At 53.9% G+C, this 9,837-nt stretch overlaps 1 protein-coding gene across 1 annotated transcript; it reads left to right on the top strand.

Annotated features, from left to right (window-relative positions):
* The first annotated feature begins 415 nt into the window (after positions 1 to 415).
* On the top strand, positions 416 to 727 carry LOC120645492 (serpin-Z2A-like). The gene has a single exon (XM_039922276.1). The coding sequence runs from the start codon at positions 416 to 418 to the stop codon at positions 725 to 727; it is 312 nt and encodes a 103-aa protein (XP_039778210.1).
* The last annotated feature ends 9,110 nt before the right edge of the window (positions 728 to 9,837 follow it).

Genomic DNA, 9,837 nt, shown 5'->3' with positions numbered 1-9,837 from the left:
CAGCACCGCCGACGTGCCCTTCATGCGCTCGTCGCGGAACCAGCTCATCGTCGTCCGCATCGGGTACAAGGTGCTCAAGCTCCCGTACAGATCGCCGTCAGCACCACCACCGCTGCCGCCACCACGGCGTAAGAGAGCATCCCAAAACAAGGATGGCAACAAGCCGCCGCCGCCGCTGCCACGGCGTAAGAGACCATCCCAAAACAAGGCTGCCGATGAGCTCCCGAGGTACTCCATGTGCATCTTCCTGCCGGACGAACGCGACGGCCTCGCTGGCATGGTTGACAAGATCGCGTCCGGCCCCGGGTTCTGACACTACCGCTTGCCGGCCAATCGGGTCCCGGTGGGTGACTTCCGGCTGCCCAAGTTCAAGCTCTCCGCCTCCGGCAGCGTAATCCAGGCCCTGAGAGACGACATGGGGATCAATTCGGCTTTTGTTGCCGGCGAAGCTGACCTGTCTGGCATGGCCATGTGCGATGGCGACGAAGCCGGCACGCCACTACACGTGGGGAACGTGCGCCACAATGCGGTGCTCGAGGTGAATGAGGAAGGTGCCATGGCGGTGGTCGCCACCGGTAGCTATATGCTCTGCGGGGCTAGTGCGGTAATGGCGGATCAGCCAGAGATGGTGGACTTCGTCTCTGACCACCCGTTCGTGTTCTTTGTCATTGAGGAGGTGTCGCGAGCAATCCTCTTTGTTGGCCGCGACCTCGACCCTTCAGTGTAAGGGTTATTATGTCCTTTGAATACCTCAGAATACTAAGATCGGTAACTAGCTACTTTAATTCTCTTTTTTACATTACATTGCTTGGATTTTGAAAAATCAATGGAGAAGTTTTGTTCATATAAGAAACAACTATGACATCAAAATACTCAAGTTAGCTCCATAATTATATTGTGTAGGATTCACAACCTACTTGTTTTAAGTTGGTGACTAGTACCCATTTAATTCTGCTGACTAGTATCCATTCGCCAAAGTGTGGTTATAGATGGTTAATTGTAAAATTACCCAATCATTCATGCCCCTTGGATGTTGATCTGGTGGCTCAGATTGAAGTTTGCACAGTTTGCACAAAGAGGTCGGTTTGCACTTGATATATTCCCATTTGTTTTATCTTCCAAATGTGCTTATAATATAAGTTACAACCAAACATCAAGTTAAAAATTTGATAAAATCCTACAAGGACACAAGCTTCAGCAAATTTGCTACCGATATGTGACTACCAAATTGCAATATGAATTACTGAATACCATGCTAGCTTGCTGCATGGTGAAGGACTGCGGCCTGCAGCCTGTAGGTGCTCGGCTCGTGTGCTAGTTGTGTGCCTATGCCTCGGGGCTAGTACGCCGGCTGAGGGAAATGATCAACCCTCATCACTCCGCACGGCCTAGCCTCTTAGGGCATGTACAACGGGCGTCTTTATCCCGTCTTGGCGATGGACTTTTTCAGAAAAATCCCCAGCCCAGCCGAGAGATGGGTTCCCGGTCGCCTTGCGAGGCGACGCCACTGTCCCGTGCTCCAAGGCGAAGAAGACGAGAGCAGCGCCATTGTACGGCCTCATCTCCTTGAGCCGATGGCGCGCTCGGATCCCGCACAGGCAGCAGCTAAGAGCGTGCAGGGATCAGATATGGGCGCGTGGGATTTTTCCGCGCCAAATCCATCTCCACCCGCCATATCTCCTGGCCCTCACTTTCCCCAATCCACCTGATCCATCTGCACCTCGCACTCTCCTCTCCGATTTGGTGTGCCCGAGATGTCCACGCCGGCCGCAGCAAGGAAGAAGAAGGGATCCGGGCCGTCTGCGTTGGATGCGGCGGCGGCGGCGGCCCCAGCCCATACCCTAGGTCGTGGTGGCTTCTCTACGGTGACGGCTCCCTCTCTCAGTCGTGGTGGCTTTTTGGCGCCGACGACCCGCTCCCTCGGTCATGGTGGCTTCTCGGCGTCGATGGCCCGCTCCCTCGGCTCAGCAGTGGCAGCGACCCGCCCAACCACCAATGGTGTTGGCGAGGACGCGGTAACGGCGCCATCCTCCATTGATGGATTTCTGTTCCCTCTGGAGGATTTCTGTTCCCTCCTTCACCGTCTCCAGCTTGGTTTGATGCGGACGGCGGTGATCCCTCTTCTCCAGGATCATGGTAAGCACTCAAAACTCATAGATCACAGTGTTGGATCATGGTTTGATGCTAGTACTGTGTGCTACGTAGTCAAAACTCCGATTCAGTTGCTATCTTTTACTATGCTGATGAATGCTGATAGCTTTGTAAATGTGCATTGTGCTGTACTCTGAAACTCTGCTATTGACGGTAGATGATTTTCTTATGAAATCATGTTCAATCAGGCACTTAATGTTCAATTGTGCATTGTGCACTCTTTAAAAAAAGTGCCAGCACTTCAGATGTTGATTGAACCTTAGTCTCAATCTTCATAACGGGACTTGGGTCATGCCACCACTTCAGATGTAGTTTATCCTTAGAATTCCCTGTACTAAGCATATCTTTGAACTGCATGTGGAATGTACAAATAGAGACCTGCAATTCTTAGTTAGGTTCTGTCAAGGGCATCGAGACCTAGGGTAGCTGGCCCTTGGCTACAGAGTTCGTAGCCGCGGTCCATCGTCGCCGGCGAGGTTTTGCCCCTCAGCCGTCGGCTTGTTTGGAAGAGAAAGATGGGGAATTAGGGATAATGATCTTCCTGATTCTCAACGTCCAATTACAAGAATATATAGTTCTGAATCATAACCAACCACTCCTAAACTTAAGGACTGAAAATAGAAACTAATCTCTCTTTCCTATCTTAGCGTGTTCTGCGGCGCGATGTAAGTCACGGCGGCACCTGTACGTGCGCCCCCACATGACATCTCTCCCCCCTCGAGATCCAGCTCGTCCTCGAGCTGAAAGTCAGGGTACTTGACGCGGAACTCTTCAAGATCCTCCTAGGAAGCTGACTCCGCTGGTTCACCGCGCCAGTGGACGAGCACCTGACGAATCCCACGTGCCAAGCGAGCTTGCTCAACGCGCAGCGGTTCTAGAACCACCGCCCCGTTGTGGATGACCGGCAGGGCTGGCGGTGAAGCTGGAGGGGCGCCAACGAACTTCTTGAGCATGCCAACATGGAACACATCATGGAGTTTGGCACCCGGGGGTAATTCCAGGCGAACAGCAACGTCGTTGATGAGATCGATGATGCGGTAGGGACCCACGTAGCGAGGCTTCAGCTTCCCCATAGTCATCCTGGGCAGTGAGGACGCAGCGCATTGGCGGAGGCGAAGAAGCGCCCAATCGCTCACCTGGTAGGAGATGTGACGATGCTGCCGGTCGTGGTGGAGCTTCTGGGACGCCTGAGCTTGCTCCAGGCGGTAGCGCACGTCCTCCAGAAAGGCCGCACGAGCTTCCATGTCTTGAGCAACCGCCTGCACCCGGGTCTCACCTGGCTCATAAGAGCGGATGGACGGAGGATCTCAACTGTACACCACGCGGAACGGCATGTCACGGAGTGAAGTCTGGTACGCCGTGTTGTAGGTATACTCGGCCCACGGCAACCAGCGCAGCCACTGGCAGGGGACGATCGCCGGTGAAGCAACGCAGGTACATCACAATGACACGGTTGGCAGCCTCCGTCTGACCGTCCAACTGTGGGTGGAACGCCGAAGACATGTGCATCTTGGTGCCCATAAGCCGCATGAGTTCGTGCTAGAACATCGAGGTGAACACCGGGTCGCGGTCGAAGATGATGGACTGCAGAACGCCGTGGAGGCGAACAATGTCGGCGAAGAAGGCCTGTGCCACAGACTCCGCCGTGTACGGGTGCGCGAGGGGGATGAAGTGGCAGTACTTGCTGAAACGGTCGACGATGGAAAGGATCACTGTCTTCCCGTTCACACGCGGCAGTGCCTCCACAAAGTCGAGGCCGATGTCGGCCCAGACCGCCGATGGGACAAGCAGCGGTAGAAGCAATCCTACTGGATGAAGATGCTACGAGTTGTAACGCTGGCATGTAGGACACGCCCGCACAAAATCCTGCACCAAACGACGCATGTTGGGGAAATGAAAGTCGCGGCGGAGGCGGTGAAGCGTGCGGTGGACGCCCTTGTGCCCATCCTCATGGACGGCAGCCATGATCACCTGCAGCAACGGCGAGGTGGACGGTATGTAGAGGTGCCCCTCGTAGGCGACCATGTTGTCGATCACCGTCCAGGGCGCGGCGCGTGTGCCCGCGCGGACCTCGTCATGGATGGCCACCAGCGCCGGGTCTGTGACCTGAGCGTGACGAAGGCGGCCAATGAAGTCGAAACGGGGTGCCAAGATAGCCAGCAAGGCACCAGCTTTAGTGTCCCGGCGAGAGAGAGCGTCAGCCACCTTGTTCGTGAACCCCGACTTGTATTCGACGGTGAAGTCGAAGCCCAATAGCTTGCTGACCCAATGGTGTTGTGGGATCATCGCAAGGCGCTGGTCGAGCAGGTACTTGAGGCTATAGTGGTCCATCTTGACGGTGAAACGCCGCCCCCACAGGTACGGCCGCCAATGACATACAGCCTAGACGAGGCCAATGAGCTCCTGCTCATATGCGGTGAGCGAGCGATGGCACGGCGCCACCGGATGGCTGAAGAACGCGATGGGGTGGCCGTCTTGGACCATCACCACGCCGAAGCCATACATCGATGCGTCGCACTCAACAACGAATGGCTTGGTGAAGTCCGGCAGTGCCAGTACCGGGGCCGATGTCACCGCCCCTTTGAGAGCGCTAAATGCAGCTTCTGCGTCGTCGTTCCACATGAACCCCTCCTTCTTCAGGAGAGCCGTGAGGGGAGCCGCGATGGTGCTGTAGTTGTGGACAAACTTCCGGTAGTACCCCGCCAGGCCGAGGAAGCTGCGCACCGCCCGCGCCGATCGCGGTTGTGGCCAGTCATGGATGGCCTATACTTTGGCCGGATCCATGGCCACGCCCGCCGCGGAGATGGTGTGCCCCAGGTAGGCAATAGCGTCCACGCTGAAGAAGCACTTGGAGCGCTTGACGAAGAGGTGATGCTGCCGGAGCAGCGCGAGGACGACGCGGAAATGGCGCAGGTGGTCTGCCCAGGATGAGCTGTATATCAAGATGTCATCAAAGAAGACAAGCACGAACCGGCGGAGGTAGGCGTGCAACACGTCATTCATGAGAGCCTAGAACGTGGCTGGGGCGTTGCAGAGCCCGAACGGCATGACCAAGAACTCGAAGAAGGCGTCGTAGGTCCAGAACACCATCTTGTGGATGTCCTCTGGCTTCATACGGACCTAGTGGTAGCCAGATCTGAGGTCTAGCTTGGTGAAGAAGCGGGCGCCGTGGAGTTCATCCAGGAGCTCGTCGACGATCGGGGTGGGAAAGGCATCCTTGACGGTGATGGCGTTCAGCACGCGGTAGTCGACGCAGAACCACCAAGAGCTATCCGCCTTCTTGACCAGAAGGACCGGGGATGAGAACGCTGAGCTGCTGCGTCGAATAATCCCCTGTTCCAGCATGGTCGCACACTGACGCTCCAGTTCGTCCTTGTGCAAGGAGGGGTAGCGGTACGGTCTGACGGCCACCGGTAGCGCCCCTGGCACCAGGGTGATGCAGTGGTCGCGGTTGTGCGGTGGAGGTAGGCCGTGCGGCTCACTGAAGATGTCGTCGAAGTCCGACAAGAGTGACCACGGCCGGCATGCGGGGGCCCTCCCACCCTTGCCAGCAGAAAGTGCGGCCCTGATGTGTGAAGGAAATCGCGCGGGTGCTGAAATCCCACACGATCGGCCCCAACGCGGCGAGCCACCTGGTGCCAAGGATGACGTCGTACCCCGCCAAGGGCATGACATAGAGATCGGCGGGGAACAGGGCACCGTGGATGGTCAGCGGGGCGCCGCGGATGACGCCAACGCATACGACGCATTCGCCGTTGGCAACCATGGCTGGGAGGCGGGGGCGGTGTTGTAGATGCAGTCCCGTCCGAAGTGCCGCGGCCTCCGAGATGAAGTTGTGGGTGCTGCCGGAATCCAGCAGGGCGACGAGGGACGCGGAGCCAAGCTGGACCTCCAGTTGCATCGTGTCGGAGAAGGCGACACCGGCTAGGGACTGGAGGGAGAACACGGGCGCCTCCTCCGTTGCCGCATCCACAGCGGCCTCCTCGGTCGCCCCGTCATCGTCATCCTCAATGCCATCAAGGAGGAACAGCCTCTTGCAAACACGGTTGTGGCCCCGGGTGAATTTCTCATCGCAATTGTAACAGAGCCCGAGGCGGCGGCGGTCCTCTTGTTCCGCCTGGGTGAGGCGCTTGATCGGCCGGCCCTCGATGGTGACTGTCGCGGGGGCGGGCACTTTGGCAGCTAGTGGCGCGGGTAGCGGTAGACGGGATCCCGGGGCCGGCGGCAGGGGCCAGGACGGAGCCCTAGTGGTCGTGGCCATGAACTGTTCCCACATCTCGAACTGGCGCGCCAAACTCATGGCGGCGGCCAGGGTTTGGGGATTCTGGATGCGGACGTCGAGGCTGAGCGGCGGCTGGAGACCACCGGTGAACAGTTGTACCCGCTGTGACTCATCGAGTGGACCCGCACGAGGAAGGAACGCCTGGAACCGATCTTGATACTCGGCAACCGTGCTCGTCTGCCGGCAGTCGGCTAATTCGGCCAGCGGGGCAGAACGAAGCGGCAGCCCATAGCGCAAGTTCAGCATCTCCTTGAAGCGACGCCAAGACGGGGTGCCCTCGTCCTGCTGGACTTGGATGTACCACATCTGCGCACCCTCCTCCAAGTTGTAGGAGGCCATCCAGACCTTCTCCTCCTCCATGATCCGTTGCTGATGAAAATATGACTCGCAACGATTGATGAAGATCAGGGGATCGAATTTCCCGTCGTACTGGGGAAAATCCATCTTTTGGAACCGTGGGGGACGATCCTGGAGGCGTTGTCCCTCCGGAAACCCGGCGGCGCCCGATGACGAGGAGGACTTGTCCTTATGGAGCTCGGCCACGGACGTTTGCAGGGACGTCACGGTCGTGGTCAAGGTCTCGATTATCTTGGCGAGATCGGCGATGGTCGGTTCAGCCATGGCCGACGTGACCGAGGCAGAAGCCGATGGCGGCGAACGCGGTGGGCTGGGTGGTGGCATGGAGGTGGAGGGCTGTTGCGGCAACGGAGCAGAGGAAGACGAGGAACGCCTGGAAGCTGATACCAGGTTGTCAAGGGCGTCGAGACCTAGGGTAGCTGGCCCTTGGCTACGGAGTTCGTAGCCGCGGTCCGTCGTCGCCGGCGAGGTTTTGCCCCTCAGCCGTCGGCTTGTTTGGAAGAGAGAGATGGGGAATTAGGGATAATGATCTTCCTGATTCTCAACGTCCGATTACAAGAATATATAGTTCCGAATCATAACCAACCACTCCTAAACTTAAGGACTGAAAATAGAAACTAATCTCTCTTTCCTATCTTAGCCACTCACGGTGGCCTCCTCCTGCGCGTGCGCAGCGTGTTCTGCGGCGCGACGTAAGTCACGGCGGCGCCTGTACGTGCGCCCCCACATGACAGGTTCTGCCCATTGAATTCTCCGTGAACAGGACTCAAAAACTAAGATTCTGTTTCTCGCAGACAAGATAGTTATGTTTCAGCTTACTATCCTGTCATTTTTCAGTCAGTGCGTGTTGTGGCTGCTGGGAACAGAATATGCAGTGCCTTTTTTTTTAAACCAAATTACTGTAATTCAATTTTATTTCTGTTTAGACAAGGTACTCCAAGTATCATTCCATAAATCATCAAAAAAAAAGTATCATTCCATAATGGCTAGTTTGGTTCTCGGTGAATTGATCCTGACCCTGATTTTGAAATGTTCTGCTTGCTTGCTTTGTGGCTTGGTTCAGCTTTTGTTCAGTTCTGTATGACATGGCCACCTGTAACTATGTTTTTTTCTGAAATATGGTATATGTGCCTCATCGAATTTTTGAGTTGTATGTTTGCATGAATTTTTTTGTGAAACCAAAAAGTTGTATGTTTGCTTTTGATTTCCTGCAGGGACAAAGATCCTCGTCCATCTGGTGGTTTTATGGGCTACTTCAGAAATCAGCCACACAACTTTCATTTGGTTGGTGCACCTATTTACAATGAAAATGAAGTGGAAATTTTATTTGGGCAGCCTGACAATGACAATGTAAATGGAACACAGTATGACATGGGTTACTATCTTGCTGACAGAATATATCCAGAATGGGCGGTATTTGTGAACACAGTGACGGCCCCTCAATCGGGGGAAGACAAATTATTTGCATTGATGCAAGAAGGTGCGAGGAAATAAAGATGTCGAGTGCGCATTTGGTGTGCTGCAATCACGCTTTGATATTGTTCGTCAACCAGCAAGGTTATGGAGCAAGCGGACGTTATCAACACAATGCAAGCATGTGTTATCAACTTGATGTCTAGTGCGGTAATGGCGGATCAGCCAGAGATGGTGGACTTCGTCGCTGACCACCCGTTCATGTTCTTTGTCATTGAGGAGGTGTCGCGAGTAATCCTCTTTGTTGGCCGCGTCCTCAACCATTCAGTGTAAGGGTTATTATGATCTTTGAATACCTCAGAGTACTAAGATCGGTAACTAGCTACTTTAATTCTCTTTTTTACATTACATTGCTTGGATTTTGAAAAATCAATGGAGAAGTTTTGTTCATATAAGAAACAACTATGACATCAAAATACTCAAGTTAGCTCCAGAATTATGTTGTGCAGGATTCACAACCTACTTGTTTTGACTTGTACCCATTTAATTCTGCTTCGCAAAAGTATGATTATAGGTGGGTGGTTAATTGTAAAATCACTAAATCACTCATGCCCCTTGGATGTTGATCTGGTAGCCCAGATTGAAGTTTGCACGGTTTGCACGAAGAGGCCGGTTTGTCCCTGATATATTCCCATTTGTTTTGTCTTCCAAATGTGCTTATAATATAAGTTACAACGAAATCTCAAGTTAAAAAAATTTGATAAAATTCTATAAGGACACAAGTTTCAGCAATTTTGCTACCGATATGTGACTAGCTACCAGATTGCAATATGAATTACTGAATATCATGCTAGCTTGCTGCATGGTGAAGGACTGCGGCCTGCAGCCTAGAGGTGCTCGGCTCGTGTGCTAGTTGCGTGCCTACGCCTCTAGGCTAGTACGCCGGCCGAGAGAAATGATCAACCCTCGTCGCTCCACACGGCCGCGCCTCCCATTGCGACAATGGAAGCCTCACAGCCGACAATAGAGCACATGTCTGTGACTTCCTTTCTAGGAAGTCTGCCGCCTCTGTCACAGGTTGCTGCAGTTGCACCGTCAATTTCCACTAGTTCCAGACTCAGATTGCGATTGATAGTCACTGTTTGTGTTAGCTGGCTCGGTCAGCGGCAGAAAAAGAGGAAAATGGAGAACCCTCAATCTCCCTAATCCTAGTCACAAACAGGTCAAGTAGTGAGACTGAGAGGCCTTAGGTCCATGACACCATTAATAGCCTCTTCAACGTAAGATAGGAACGTAAGCACACTTGTAAAGCAAGAGATGCTCAAGCGCCAACTATTCTATTGAGGGCCTGTTTGGATCGATGGGCTGAAGTTGCTTAAGTTCTTTAGTCTTGATAAGGTTTAGCACTTTTGGACATTACAACTTGGATACAAATATCCTTGAGTCGTACAAGATGGTTTTCTTTGTGTTCCGTAGACGAGACAATCCTTGCCTCTAGAACGCGGGGCTACTTTCCTCCATTCGAATTAGTACATGATATCAGCAAAACAGAGGAAGGGGCTTCCTTTGGGAATCTTGTGGAAATTGTCTATCCCGAATGGGACTTAGCTTGGGTACCGAAATGGATGCAAGCC

This window comes from Panicum virgatum, chromosome 8K (genome assembly GCF_016808335.1).
Source record: "Panicum virgatum strain AP13 chromosome 8K, P.virgatum_v5, whole genome shotgun sequence".
In the NCBI taxonomy this organism is placed as follows: domain Eukaryota; kingdom Viridiplantae; phylum Streptophyta; class Magnoliopsida; order Poales; family Poaceae; genus Panicum; species Panicum virgatum.
This window is presented reverse-complemented; position numbering and strand designations above follow the sequence as displayed.